This window comes from Oncorhynchus tshawytscha, linkage group LG20, assembly GCF_018296145.1.
Source record: "Oncorhynchus tshawytscha isolate Ot180627B linkage group LG20, Otsh_v2.0, whole genome shotgun sequence".
Taxonomy (NCBI): domain Eukaryota; kingdom Metazoa; phylum Chordata; class Actinopteri; order Salmoniformes; family Salmonidae; genus Oncorhynchus; species Oncorhynchus tshawytscha.
In genome coordinates this window covers 19,273,993-19,290,309 of record NC_056448.1, presented here as the reverse complement: position 1 = coordinate 19,290,309, position 16,317 = coordinate 19,273,993, and the positions used below count along the sequence as shown (strand labels likewise).

The window sequence follows — 16,317 nt, the reverse complement described above, 5'->3', positions numbered from 1 at the left end:
AAGCCTGTAAGGGGTGACCCCAGCTCCATGTTATGTTTAGCATGTGTTTGCACTTATCAGGCTAACCAGAGGTGTCCCTTAATGTTGACTCTCAGCCACATGGGAAAGCTAGCTAACCTAGCACGCTAACACTCATCTGGCATCAAACTCATGAGAAAGCTAGCCTAGTGTGCTAACTCTCATCTGGCATCAATCTCATGAGAAAGCTAGCCTGGTGTGCTGACGCTCATCTGGTATCAATTTCACACAGACACTCTCCCAGAACAACATTTTCCCCCAGGAACGGGACAAATATTCCAGCTATATGGAGCTACCGTAGCTATCTACTATATGGACTCCAGATATGATGTGGGCTATACAAACTGAATTGAATCTAACAATGCAGAACATTTTGAAAAGTTAATGCTCTTATTTGAAAAACTACAGTCATTTGAACAAATGACTACAGTAAAATCATATTACCTCACATATCAGTGTACTGCATATTGGAACCTGTGTCTTAATCTTGGACATCTTTACACTGGACATACTGGTCGATTGAAATGCAGTGGAAGCCTTCCACAGTAGTTTAGGACAGGCGAACCATATACAGTAGATTGCCTTACCTCAGTAGTGTAATGCAGGCTGAGGATGTGAACTTCTTTGCCGTCCTGAGTGGTGTAGTTGGTCCAGCAGCCTGGAAGCATCTCTCTCAACCTGATCCAGGCATTCTGGTTTTCAGGGACCGCCACTGGCTCACAGGTCTGCTGGGATGCTGGGGGAGAGACAGAGGGAAACCTGGTTAAACAAAGTAGAGAGTTCCCATTTTCTAGGACCAATGATTTTATTGAACCTTTATTTAACAATTCTAGAACAAATTCTTTATTACAATGATGGCCAATAATGTGGAATGGGTTCTGCATGGAACCGAAAAGGGTTCTACCTGAAACCAAAAATAGTTATTCAAAGGGTTCTCCTATGGGGACAGCAGAAGAACCCATTTTAGGTTCTAGATAGCACAATAAAAAGAGAAAACCAAGGAGAGCTGATTGAGCTAACACCCTCTATTATGACCATATGAATAATGCATTATGCATTTCCTCATAATGTTTTATGCATAAACCATTAATACAGTAAAGCCCAAGATACAGTATCATTAGCAAAATATATTAATAGATATGTTAGACAACATGCAAGAGCTCGGTAGACTAGCACTATAATACATGATCTGAAACACATATTCAATCACCTTCTTGGTTACAGATTAGCCTAGCCTATGGAGGGTGTTGTTTTCCTGTTCTATTCATCTCTGATTCCTCCACATGCACTCCATCACTCGTGACTCAGTGACTGTCTATGGAAGGGAAGGAGGGGACAAGGGTTGCATGGTGGGTCATTAGGAAGCAGCACTGCCGTGTGTTGTAATCAGGAGATAAAGTAAGGAGTATGGATGCTAAATGTGTGGGAGGGGCTGCCGGTCTGACTGGCACGGCTGATAAGTCGAGTTTATCTGAGACCTCACGGCCATATGGGTAACATTAAATCAAGTCCATTCCTCTGCTATTCCTCACTCCCTGACTACACCATGCCGCACCACAGGGAGTTTCCTCCCCAACCTCTGCTCTCTGTCACACAGACACAGGGCAGCTGATTTACTTTTTTTAAAGTATGTATTTGCTTGATCTGTTCCTAATACTTTATCCCCTGGTTGGAGTGTCCTTTTGGTGCTTTATAAATATTCCCCACCATTAAACCGCCTCCTTCCTCAGGATGAGCAGGGTCAGGTGTCGCTTCCTACCCAATCAACAGTCAGCACTAGGACCAAGTCCCGCCCATCACAGTGAGATCTGATTAGGGCTTTATCTGCACCTTGCGGGGTCATTGGGTGGCAGGCGTCACGGTTGCGGCACGTTCAGATCTGGATTGGCTGTGCTGGGGCCTGGGCTGGGCCCTGATGCCCCACAGCTCAGACTGTCTGTCTCCTGACCCAGATATGATCACAGGACAAATACAACAGACGACCCTGGTCTGAGTGTCTGAGTCCTAATCAGTAGACACGCATCTAAACAGGATACCACTGACACCCATTATGGAAAGGGATTATATTATTGAGCACAGAGGACAATGCTCCATTGAAAAATGTATGAGGATTTTCAGCTTGTTCTTTTTTAAAAATTGGAATGAGTCGGTGGTAAAGATAAATCGAAAACCTCGCCATTTTCTAGAAAGATCAGTTATCATTCAGCTGATATGTTTCACAGTGGCAGAATTAAATGACCGGATTTAGACACATATAATGATTTATTCTGATAACTTATTACGAGAGTTCAAAACTGCTATGAACTTCTAAGAGACAATCATAGCTTCTCAGTTTCTTGGCCTGTTCATATTCACAAAGCATATGTGAGTACCAGTGCTGATCTAGGATCAGGTCACCCCTGTCCATATAACCTTATTCATTATGATCTAAAAGGCTAAACTGATCCTATATCAGCGCTCCTGCAGACCAAGGCCTTCCTTACTATAACTACAAGGTGCAAGGCCTATGCCCACCACACAAACAGCTCTTTATTTCCAGCCTCTCATCTTTTCGTTAATGAACTGTGGCTTTCTTTCTTTCCCCACTGCTCCACAAGCGAGCTCCTCCCTCTCTTTTCTCATCATCCCTCTTCTCCTGCCCTAGTCAAGGCCTGGCTTCCTGTTATTCTGCCCGTGCCTTCATAATGTCCACTTAACAGCCAGATTACCTGCCATAAAGAAACGCTGTCTTGTGACAGAGTCAACAGCCTGTGACTGCGCCGGACTGCTTTACGTAAATCAACCCCTGGTGTCTGCCACCACCGAGTAAAGCACACACACACCACACATACACACACACACACACACACACACACACACACACACACACACACACACAGATCCTCTCCTTATCCTATTTACCAGTCACTAAAAATATAAACCATAGTCACACTAGCCCCTCTGCCTGACCCGGAAATGCCAACGGCCTCACTAAGCGGTTTGCTGGTAAATGAGCTATAGAGAAGTGCTGTTCCATTCCTCCTCTGTGTTTATCTATTTTTATCAGCAGCGCCTTACATTTTATTTTCCATTGGAAGAAGAGATGTTTAGGAATGATGGTGGTGATTCCCATTTAGATGTGAGTTAGATGTGAGGCGGAGTCAGGGTTGAATGAATGCATCATGATTTTAGATGCCAGAGGATGTAGCCTACAGTGTATGAGATGTATGATGTGATATAGGATTATAGGATACTAGAGGATGTTTAGGAAATGATGATGTGTCACAGTGTTCATCTGAGTATTTAGGTCTTTGGCTTGTATCGCGTCTGGCAATCTTGCTGAATCTGCCATTAATACCTCTCCTCATCCCTTATCTTTTTCTGCCTGCTTGTATCTGTCTCTTGACTGCCCCTTCTAGTCTCATTGTTCTGGTCAACTCCCAGACCTGATGCTGAGCCAAAGAAAATGCCCAAATAGGCATGTGTCTCCTGTCTGAGGGGCGGACTACAGTGGGGCTCGAGGTATGGGGAGGGGGGATTTCTCAATACTGTAAAGTACACAAAGTTAGCCCTCTGACACAGCCTGGTACATTCTAAGTCTACTATCTGTGCCTTCTTGGTTTTTTTTGTACATAAATAGTTTGTTTTAATATTAATGTTAATGTTAATTAATGTTTTAATATTAATGTTTATACCTAATTGTGGGAAATGTTTAATATCTACAGATGACCCTGACGTATTACACAACTAAACAGCAAAAATCATTTGAATTATTATTTCCAATCTTGTAATCTTTTTTTGCAACTTGCCCATCTCTTCAAGGCATACTGTACCGATCTTAATTTGACCATCCTATTGCAGGATAAATGTTTAACTTGTAGTATATTTTGAGGTTTAAAAAGGCTTCTGAACTTTGTACTTAGAAATGTCAGACTTTGATCAACTCCTACAAAAATGTACATAAATTATAATTATTTTATAAAATTATAATTGTAAAAGAGCAGAAAGGCCCGCACACTGTTTATGCTCCCAATTCACAGCTTTAATGACAACGTTTCAATCCGAAACAGATCTTCATCAGGTCAAACAGTCGGAGTGTTTAAATCCCAAAATATACACATTTCACTTCATATGTCAACTAGGCACATGACACATGGTGGGTGTGGAAGTAATTAGATTCACTTAAGCGCATAGTCAATCACAATTAATCACAGAGGCTATACACTACCATTCAAAAGTTTGGGCTCACTTAGAAATACAATAAATGAGTTGCAAAATGAATAGGAAACAGAGTCAAGATGTAATGATATAATAATGATTTTTAATTGAAATAATTGTGTCCTTCAAACTTTGCTTTCGTCAAAGAATCCTCCATTTGCAGCTATTACAGCCTTGCAGACCTTTGGCATCCTAGTTGTCAATTTGTTGAGGTAATCTGAAGAGATTTCACCCCATGCTTCCTGAAACACCTCCCATAAATTGGATTGGCTTGATGGGCACTTCTTACGTACCATACGGTCGAGCTGTTCTCATAATAGCTCATTAGGGTTGGAGCTGTGCTTTGGGTCATTGACCTGTTGTAGGAGGAAATTGGCTCCAATTAAGCATCGTCCACAGGGTATGGCATTGCATTGCAAAACGGAGTGATTGCTTTCCTTCTTCAAGATCCCCTTTACCCTGTACAAATCTCCCACTTTACCACCACCAAAGCACTCCCAGACCATCACATTACCTCCACCATGCTTGACAGATGGCATCAAGCACTCCTCTAGCATCTTTTCATTTTTTCTGTCACGGCCTGATCTGTCTCACCTGTCCTTGTGATTCTCTCCACCCCCTCTAGGTGTCGCTGATTTCCCCAGTGTATTTATCCCTGTATTTCCTGTTTCGCTGTGCCACTTCGTCTTGTATGTTTCTAAGTCAACCAGCGGTTTTCCCATTCTCCTGCTTTATGCATTCTCTTTTCTCTAGTCCTCACGATTTTGACCCTTGCCTGTTTCTGGACTTTGTACCCACCTGCCTGACCATTCTGCCTGCCTTGACCACGAGCCTGTCTGCCACTTGACCACGAGCCTGTACCTCCTGGACTCTGATCTGGTTTTGACCTTTTTGCCTGTCCACGACCATTCTCTTGCCTATCCCTTTGGATTAATAAACATTTTAAGACTCCAACCATCTGCCTCCTGTGTCTGCATCTGGGTCTCACCTTGTGTCATGATATTTTCTGCATCTCACGAATGTTCTTTGTGATCCGAACACCTCAACTTAGATTTGTCTGTACGTAACACTTTTTTTTCCAATCTTCCTCTGTCCAGTGTCTGTGTTCTTTTGCCCATCTTAATCTTTTCTTTTTATTGGCCAGTCTGAGATATGGCTTTTTCTTTGCAACTCTGCCTAGAAGGCCAGCATCCCGGAGTCGCCTCTTCACTGTTGACGTTGAGACTGGTGTTTTGCGGGTACTATTTAATGTAGCTGTCAGTTGAGGACTTGTGAGGCATCTGTTTCTCAAACTAGACACTCTAATGTACTTCTCCTCTTGCTCAGTTGTGCACCGGGGCCTCCCACTCCTCTTTCTATTCTGGTTAGGGCCAGTTTGCTCTGTTCTGTGAAGGGAGTAGAACACAGTGTTGTACGAGATCTTCCGTTTCTTGGCAATTTCTCGCATAGAATAGCCTTCATTTCTCAGAACAAGAATATACTGAGTTTCAGAAGAAAGTTCTTTGTTTCTGGACATTTTGAGCCTGTAATAGAAACCCACAAATGCTGATGCTCCAGATACACAACTTGTCTAAAGAAGACCAGATTTATTGATTCTTTAATCAGAACCACAGTTTTCAGCTGTACTAACATCATTTCAAAAGGGTTTTCTAATGATGAATTAGCCTTTTAAAATTATAATCTTGGATTAGCTAACACAACATGCCATTGGAACACAGGAGTGATGGTTGCTGATAATGGACCTCTGTACGCCTATGTAGATATTTTATAAAAAATCTGCGTTTTCCAGCTACAATAGTCATTTACAACATTAACCATGTCTGCACTGTAGTTCTGATCAATTTAATGTTATTTTAATGGACAAAAAAAACTATTTTCGTTCAAAAACAAGGACATTTCGAAGTGACCCCAAACTTTTGAACGGTAGTGTACATATGGTCATAAAGGATTACATGCAATACCCACCCATATGGCCATTGGCAGTGGCCGTAGATATAATTACAGTGACCTATTTCAAAAACAACTTGTGTACCTCTAATAATTGTATATCAACGAGATGGGCACATGTAATAATTACAGAAAATATCATATACTGTATACTGTATGTACAAAATGACCAAGTGGTGACATATTCATGTAAGAAATGGTCTGATATCAAACTCTTGGTTAAGACCTTTTGGAGACATGACAGACAAACGGTGAATCCAATACAATTCTCTTCTCAGTAATACACTATCAGTATCTCCAAAGACTCTTAACATGTTCGATACCAATGTATCTCGGAGAGCTGATATTGTGACGAGCCTCCATGAAATGTGCCACAGGGCTTCTCTGGTCAAGAGTACTGGTATTACTCATGTGTTCTGCTATCCTTGTTTTCAGAGCTCGTTTTGTTTTTACTACATAGCATAGACCACTTATACACTTGATCAGATATACCACATTTTTGGTGGAACACATAATGATGCCATTAATCTTAATGGCCGTGCCTGTAATAGGGTGATTGAACAGTGTGCATTTTTTCATAAAGTTACTTAATTATTCATATTTCTTGTTGTTGCTGTAGCAAACTGGCTCAAATTAAGATCCTACATCTGTAGGTGTATTGAGAACAATGACATCACGTAGCGGATAAAGCCAGTGTGGCTCTTTCCTCTAAAAAACTGTCAAAAAGCAGAAATATTAAACCGATTAGTTTATCATCAGCCTAATCTGACTTGGATCAGACTATCAGTTCTTGTTTGAAAGGTGAAAGGTCCAACGTCAGTATTCTGTGGAATGGATCTCCCGACTCAGCAGAAAGAGGACCTTGGCTGGAAATAAAAACCCACACAACTCTGACATTAAGGGTAATATATTCAAGAGAGGCATTGTGACCCTGCCAGCAACAAGCCACATCCTGGAATCAGTGACTTCCTTTATTGAGTCTCTTCACAGAGTCAAAGGATCAAACCACTATTCACTTTGACAGAGAGGAAGAGCAAAATGCAGATGTGGCAGTTTTGACTTGTACTATTCTACATTCACCCTTTATTTGAGATAGGATATTCATTATTGTACATCAAGACCTAAGAATTTTATTTAAAAAGATGGGGAAGAGTCTGGGGAAGAGTATTTTTTGTTATTTTTTGTTATTCATGAATACAGTAGTCTGCCAAAAGCCACAGACTTGTAGCCCCCTTACTACAGGACCCGAACAATAAATCTTACACATTGATGAAAACTTCTTCTATTTTAGTCTAGCAGTAGTATTCCACTACTACGTTAAAAAGTACAAAATAATAATCTGTTATACTTTTCTATGCCATTTCTTACAGTGGTTCACCATTTTGTGCCCCCCTTTCACCATGCATTGGTATCAAAAGTCTGATGACACTATGGTGTGAGCATCTGCTAAATTAACTAAATAAAAATGGCCTGCTCCCGCATCTCCAACTCTACACACCTATTGTCCCGCTGTTTCCGCGGCTGCAGACTGAGACCTGACCATCTACAGGAAAGTAGACAAGTTCTTCTCAGCGCTCTGCAAGGGCCCACAATGTCCCCAGGCCTCTCACCCCTATACTGCACTGCACAGTGCCTTAACTCTCTCCTTATATCCTCAGGCCATACAAATCTCCACAGTCTATCAATAAGTCCCTGATTATCACTGTCACTTTCACTGCTACTGTGTATGTACAATTGAAGTCGGAAGTTTACATACACTTAGGTTGGAGTCATTAAAACTCATTTTTCAACCACTCCACAAATGTCTTGTTAACAAACTACAGTTTTGGCAAGTCAGTTAGGACATCTACTTTGTGCATGACACAATTAATTTTTCCAACAATTGTTTACAGACAGATTATTTCACTTATAATTCAGTGTATAACATTTTCAGTGGATCAGAAGTTTACATACACTAAATTGATTGTGCCTTTAAACAGCTTAGAAATTCCAGAAAAGTATGTCATGGCTTTAGAAGCTTCTGATAGGATAATTGACATAATTTGAGTAAATTGGAGGTGTACCTGTGGATGTATTTTAAGGCCTACCTTCAAACTCAGTGCCTCTTTGCTTGACATAATAGGGAAATCAAAAGAAAACAGACAAGACCTCAGAAAAAAATGTAGACCTCCACAAGTCTGGTTCATCCTTGGGAGCAATTTCCAAACGCCTGAAGGTACCACGTTCATCTGTACAAACAATAGCACGCAAGTACAAACACCATGGGACCACGCAGTCGTCATACCGCTCAGGAATGAGACGCGTTCTGTCTCCTAGAGATTAATGTACTTTGGTGCGAAAAGTGCAAATAAATCCCAGAACAACAGCAAAGGACCTTGTGAAGATGCTGGAGGAAACAGATACAAAAGTATCTATATCCACAGTAAAACAAGTCCTATATCGACATAACCTGAAAGGCTGCTCAGCCAGGAAGAAGCCACTTCTCCAAAACCGCCATAAAAAAGCCAGACTACAGTTTGCCACAGACTACAGTTTGCCACAGTTTGCCACACTACATGAGGACAAAGAACATACTTTTTGGAGAAATGTCCTCTGGTCTGATGAAACAAAAAATAGAAGAGTTTGGCCATAATGACCATCGTTATGTTTGGAGGAAAAATGGGGAGGCTTGCAAGCCGAAGAACACCATCCCAACCATGAAGTACTGCAGTAGCAGCATCATGTTGTGGGGGTGCTTTGCTGCAGAAGGGACTGGTGCACTTCACAAAATAGATTTCTTATTGAGGAAGGACAATTATGAGGATATATTGAAGCAACATCTCAAGACATCAGTTAGGAAGTTAAAGCTTGTTTGCAAATGGGTCTTCCAAATGGACATTGACCCCAAGCATACTTCCAAAGTAGTGCCAAAATGGCTTAAGGACAACAAAGTCAAGGTATTGGAGTGGCCATCACAAAGCCGGACCTCAATCCAATAAAATATTTGAGGGCAGAACTGAAAAAGCTTGTGCGAGCTAGGAGGTCAACAAATCTGACTCAGTTACACCAGCTCTGTCTGGAGGAATGGGCCAAAATTCACCCAACTTATTGTGGGAAGCTTTTGGAAGGCTACCCAAAACGTTTGACCCAAGCTAAACAATTTAGAGGCAATGCTACCAAATCCTAATTGAGTGTATGTAAACTTCTGACCCACTGGAAATGTGATGAAAGAAATAAAAGCTGAAATAAATCATTCTCGCTTCTATTTTTCCGATATTTCACATTCTTAAAATAAAGTGGTGATCCTAACTGACCTAAGACAGGGACTTTTTTACTAGGATTAAATGTCAGGAATTGTGAAAAACTTATTTTAAATGTATTTGGCTAAGGTGTATGTAAACTTCCGACTTCAACTGTATGTGGTAGTACGGGGATGGGTATTTTGTGTGTGGTGTGTGCGTGTTATTTGGGGATGTTATGTGGCACGGACATTGGTGATGTGAAAGCTGGTCTGGAGACAGCTTTTCTTCATATACAGTAGCTCTGTTTATACCTCTGGGAGCCGTTTGTCAGATGTCTCCTTTTGTCGGAAGTACAGTAGACGCAACAACAAATCCAATGACGCATGGAGGGCCTATGGCTCACTCACACACACAACACACGCCTATCTCTTAGAGGCTTGAGAGTTGTCTCCCAGTTAGTCTTCATGGCCTGGCTGTGTGCTGCTGTTCCTAAAGCAATATGACGCTTTGATGAAGACAAACTGTGTGCCTTTGTCATTCACTACACTAGCAGTTCTTTCCTAGAACTGTGATGCAAGAAACTTTCGATACGGTGAACGTTAAGTACATTGCCGTTCCCTGTTGACATATGCTCTCCCACTTTCTCCATATCTCTCTCTGGTTCTCCCTTTCACACACACACATACAGAAACATCTATCTGTAATTTTCGAGGCAGCATCAGAGAGGGCGATGTTTTTTGTTTTGTTGGTTCAGTTGCCTCTTCTGTCAAATTGACAAGGTGTTCCATAAACACTTTATTAGCTCTCAGTCCTCAGGTTGGTCCCATTGTGAAGAAATTAATTCATTGTAAAACGACGAGACATTTTGAATTTGCACTATAGCGATAGTCTATTAATCTTCCAGGAGTTAATTAGCAAACGTGGCTTTTGGAGGGAAAGACTAATTTAGCGGTTGCTGTGCTTACACTGTTCCGCCGAGCAGATGGAAGCAGCAGCGACGCATTGCATACTGGGTGCTTCCAATCATTCAAGATTGATATCGCTTTGCGCAGCATATGTTTCTCATAGACCAACAGACATTAACCCGTTTTTCTCCACTGATTTCCCAGAAAAACGAGCCCACTTTTGGTTGGTCACATCGGGGATAGCGTAGCAATTAAGATTTTTATACTTTTGCCACGTTTGAGAAGTTGAAGAAGTGGAGACAGAACCAAAGATGAAGAGATTCCGCATATTTGCAGTGTTGAGTTTGATTTTTATTTATATTTTTATTTCACCTTATTTAACCAGGTAGGCTAGGTGAGAACAAGTTCTCACTGCGACATGGCCAATATAAAGCAAAGCAGTGCGACACAAACAACAACACAGAGTTACACATGGAATAAACAAACATACAGTCAATAATACAATTATTTATCTTCCTCTAAGAGTAATGACATTGTCTAAGTGCGGAGAGTTGTCAACAAACTAGACTATATTCCTTTAGAAAGGGAAGTACAGACTATTAACCTGTTAAATGTAATGTCGATGTAGATTTCCGCCTAAATAGACATTCCCAAAAGTAATTATTTATCATGAGAGGGCCATTAACAATACCTAGTAATGATTATACTGACAGAAATATTTAAATCTAAAAACACATTTTTTTTTAAATAGTTATACAATTCTGAGGTGTAGTCACTTTTGAGGACACAAGCTCAAGCACACAGTGAGAATATGATTTTAAAAAATGAAAATATGAAAAATCATTTTCCTATTCAACAAAAGTGGGGGAATAAGGCTTGAGATGATTGAAATGCTTCCTAAATATAGCAACAATCGAATTATTATAAATTACTTATGATAAGATTTCACCTTTCTTAAAACTGTAAAAGAAATATGATCATACTTAGTGACAGTACAAAATTGGCACCATTTTATTAGCTGAATGTTCTGCCCAGCATCCTCTGAGCGACACAGAGACACCATTAAATACCTGCTGACTCATTACATCTCACAACGTCGTCCCTCTGTGTTTAAATGTGCCTTTTTCATGTTGAGAAATCAATCCTTTGTCTGGATAGGCCAGAAAATGCAAAGGAGGTGTCAGATTTCACAATCCTGAGAGCCCGTTTCACAGCTAAGGCGAGGCGACGCAACAACCAATGGTGGTGTGCCATGTCATAGACTGTGTCATCGACTGACAAATTGCTATAACATATGATATGGTTAGCTGATACTTAAAACACTTATCCAGGCATTGTAAGATCTGTCAGGTGTCAGCAACGTCTAAGCATAAGAAACTCACCCTGCATCATAGCGGAGAGCGGCATGTGAAGCAGGACAACCAGAGTTTTCCCAGGGTGCACAGTAATTCAGATTTAGATTAAAGGGAAAACAATAGAGGGAGTAGAAGGGGGGGTCAGCAGGAGAAAGAATGTCCATAGGGGAAGTAGCAGGTAAGGTAAGTGAGAGTTGAGGGTGTGTGGGGGGAATGTCCATAGGGGGGAGTAGCAGGTGGGAAGGGGAGCCGGTAGCTGACTAGTGGTGGATATTCAGCAGCCTGTCTCTCAGTTTTTACCATGATGCTCCTGTACTGCTCGCGTCTGAGTGATTGAAGCAGGGAGAACAGGTCTCTCAGTTTTTACCATGATGCTCCTGTACTGCTCGCGTTTGAGTGATTGAAGCAGGGAGAACAGGGCATGGTTTGGGTGACTGGGTTCACTGATGATCTTCTTGGCCTTTCTGCGACATCTGGTGTTGTAGGTGTCCTGTAAGGCAGGCAGTGTACACCGAATGGCTCTGAAGAGCCTTGCGGCCCGTGGCGGTGGGGTTGCCATACCAGGCTGTGAAGCAGCCCGCCAGTATGCTGTCAATGGTGCTCCTGTAGAACACTGTGAGAGTGTTCAGCACCCTGAGGTTGAAGAGTTGCTGTCCTACCTTCTCCACTACGGTGTCTGTGTGGTTAGACCATTTCAGCTTCTCTGAGATGTGTACGCCAAGGAGTTTGAAGTTATTTACCATCTCCACAGGGGCCACATTGATGAGGATGGGGGCGTATCCAGCCTGGTTCCTCTTGAAGTCCACAATTAGCTCCTTTGTTTTGTTAATGCTGAGGGAGAGGTTGTTTACCCAGCACCATGCCGTCAGAGTGCCTAGCTCCTCCCTGTAGGCCTTCTCGTCGTTACTGGTGATCAGGCCTACTACTTTTGTGGCATGAGCAAACTTGATGATGGTTTTGGAACTGTGTGAGGCCATGCAGTCGTGGGTATACAGAGAATACAGGAGGGATTGAGGATCAGTGTCGAGGGGGTAATGTTGCCTACCTTCACCACCTGGGGGCGGCCCGTCAGGAAGTCCAGGACCCAGTTGCATAAGGAGGAGTTCTGACCCAGGGCTGTGAGCTTTGTAATGAGATTATAGGGAGGGCACTATGGTACTGAAGGCCGCGCTGTAGTCAATGAACAGCATCCTCATATATGCATTCCTTTTGTTCCTGGAGGGTAAGGGAAGTGTGCAGTGCAATGGCGATTGCATCGTCTGTGGATCTGTCAGGGCGGTATGCGAATTGGAGAGGGTTGAGTGTGTAGGAGAGGGAGGAGGTAATATAGTCTTTGACTAGCCTCGAGAAGCACTTCATGATGACGGAAGGAAGTGAGTGCTACTGGTCGGTAGTCATTCAGTTCAGTTACATTCCCTTTCTTGGGCACGCCGATGATAGTGGACATCTTGAAGCAGGAGGGTATAGAGGCCTGAGCTAGGGAGAGATTAAAAATGTCAAAGAACACAGCAGCCAGCTGATCTGCACATGCTCTGAGGGACGGCTAGAAATACCATCTGGGCCAGCAGCCTTGCGAGGGTTAATATGTTTGAATGACTTACATACGTCCTCAGTGGAGACTGAGTGTGTAGCCCACATTGTCATTGGGGGCTCTTCTGTCCATGGTCATTATGCTCTAATCTTGATGAAAAGATTTAGCTCTTCTGGTAGGGTGGCATTGGTGACCGAGAGGTGGTTGGCTTTCTTTTTGTAATCTTTGATCGTTAGGAGCCCCTGCCACATATGCCTTCATCAGACCTGCTGAATTGCTCCTCCACTCTGTCTCTATACCTGTCTAATTGATGTTGCGCCATTCACAAAGTGTTCTGTACACAAAAATGTTGGTCGGAACCAGTCCAGAACCGCTAAAAGTCCCCTAAATAGGCCTATCCCTGGATTACTTTCTGCTTTTCAATTCATTCATAATGGGAGTGTAGTGGGGTAATATTAATCATGTATGTACAGTGCCAGTCAGACATTTGGTCACACCTACTCATTCCAGGGTTTTTCTTAATTTGTACTATTTTCTACATTGTAAAATATTAGTGAAGACATCAAAACTATGCAATAACACATATGGAATCATGTAGTAACCAATTTTTATATTTGTGATTCTTCAAAGTAGCCTCACTTTGCATTGATGACAGCTTTGCACACTCTTGGCATTCTCACAACCATGCATTTCATCATAGCGCTTGATGTTGTTGCGACTGCACTTGAAGAATCTTTCAAAGATTTTGAAATGTTCCATATTGACTGAGCTTCATGTCTTAAAGTAATGATAGACTGTCATTTCTCTTTGCTAATTTGATCTGTTCTTGCCATAATATGGACTTGGTCTTTTACCAAATAGGGCTTTCTTCTGTATGCCACCCTTACCTTGTCACAACATAACTGATTGGCTCAAACACATTAAGAAGGAAAGAAATTCAACAAATGAACAAGGCACACCTGTTAATTGAAATGCATTCTGATTCCAAGATGGCGTAGCAGTCGGACGTGTGTTTTGTCTTGTTCCGTCCTGTCCCGAGTAAATATCGTTTTTCATATCGTTTTCCTTGTTTTTCCCGTATATATTTCGTATATATTTTAATCTAACGGACTGAATATACTCTCCTGCAACCCGCCTCAACCAATGTGATACGGATCTGCTATTTTTATACTTTAGAACCAGACCCCCCATCAGAAGCTAGCCAGCTAACTAGCTACTAGCTAGTAGTCAGTTAGCCACTGCTATCAGTCTTCACCGTTAACTCGGACAACAGCCAGCCTCAGCTAGGTCAATACCTGCCAGCCTGCACAGCACGATATCAACCCAGAGCATATAGGACTGCTTTTTCTCTGCCACATCTCTGGATTCCTACTGCAAGTTCTGAAGCTTTACACCAGATCATCGCAGCTAGCTAAGTGCAATCCGAGTGGCTACTCCTGGCTAACGTCTCTGTCCGGAAGCAAGCACCAGTTAGCCTTGAGTTAGCCTCGAGCTAGGCCCATCTCCCAGGCTTGCCGAAGAGGTCCACCAGCTAATTCTTGAGCTACAATACATCTTTTGCCAATTGGCCTGGACCCTTTACTGCCGACACAGAGCCCTGCCGATCCATCACGACTGGTCTGCCGACGTAATCGTCCGAGGTGGTTTCAACAGGCTCTTCCATTGCGACATCGCCGAAGGCCCATCTACTAGGCCCGGCCCGCTAGCTGTCTGAATGGCCGTGTCTCCAACTCGCCTTGCGTAGTAGCTACTACTGAATCGTCTCCCTGACTCACCTATTGCTACTCATTGGACCCTATGATCACTTGGCTACACATGCCTCTCCCTAATGTCAATATGCCTTGTCTATTGCTGTTTTGGTTAGTGATTATTGTCTTATTTCACTATAGAGCCCCCAGCCCTGCCAAATATGCCTTAGATAGACCATTTGTCCCACCCCCACACATGCAGTGACCTCACCTGGGTTAACTGGTGCCTCTAGAGACAAAATCTCTCTCATCGTCACTCAATGCCTTGGTTAACCTCCATTGTACTCACATCCTACCATACCCTTGTCTGTACATTATGCCTGGAATCTATTCTTCCATGCACAGAAATGTGCTCCTTTTACTCTCTGTTCTGAATGCACTAGACGACCAGTTCTTATAGCCTTTAGCCGTACCCTTATCCTACTCCTCCTCTGTTCCTCTGGTGATGTAGAGGTTAACCCAGGCCCTGCAGCCCCCAGCACCACTCCCATTCTCCAGGCGCTCTCATTTGTTGACTTCTGTAACCGTAAAAGCCTTGGTTTCATGCATGTTAACATCAGAAGCCTCTTCCCTAAGTTTGTTTTATTTGCTCCTTTAGCACACTCTTCCAACCCTGATGTCCTAGCCATGTCTGAATCCTGGCTTAGGAAGACCACCAAATATCCAGAAATGTCCATCCCCAACTACAACATTTTCTGACAAGATAGAACTGCCAAAGGGGGCGAAGTTGCAATCTACTGCAAGGATATCCTGCAGAGTTCTGTCATACTATCCAGGTCTGTGCCCAAACAATTCAAGCTTCTACTTTTAAAATCCACCTTTCCAGAAACAAGTCTCTCACCATTGCCACTTGTTATAGACCCCCCTCAGCCCACAGCTGTGCACTAGACACCATATGTGAATTGATTGCCCCCCATCTATCTTCAGAGTTTGTACTGTTAGGTGACCTAAACTGGGATATGCTTAACATCCCGGCCGTCCTACAATCTAAGCTAGATGCCCTCAATCTCAGACAAATTATCAAGGAATCTACCAGGTACAACCCTAAATACGTAACCATGGGCACCCTCTTAGATATCATCCTGACCAACTTGCCCTCTAAATACACCTCTGCCGTCTTCAACCAGGATCTCAGCAATCACTGCCTCATTGCCTGAGTCCGTAATGGGTCCGCAGTCAAACGACCACGCCTCATTACTGTTAAACGCTCCCTAAAACACTTCAGCGAGCAGGCCTTTCTAATCGACCTGGCCCGGGTATGCTGGAAGGATATTGGCCTCATCCCGTCAGTAGAGGATACCTGGTTGCTCTTTAAAAGTGCTTTTCTCTCCATCTTAAATAAGCATGCCCCATTCAAAAAATGTAGAACTAAGAACAGTGTCACGGCCGTCAAAA

At 42.6% G+C, this 16,317-nt stretch overlaps 1 protein-coding gene across 3 annotated transcripts in view; it reads right to left on the bottom strand.

The window, feature by feature from the left end:
* Window positions 1-16,317, bottom strand: part of LOC112219329 (endoglin) — a 55,142-nt gene that overhangs the window by 24,244 nt on the left and 14,581 nt on the right. For all 3 annotated transcript variants that reach the window (XM_024380475.2, XM_024380474.2, XM_024380476.2), the window contains exon 3: window positions 606-754. In XM_024380475.2, the coding sequence (XP_024236243.1) occupies window positions 606-754 (149 nt within the window). The remainder of the gene's footprint in view (window positions 1-605; window positions 755-16,317) is intronic.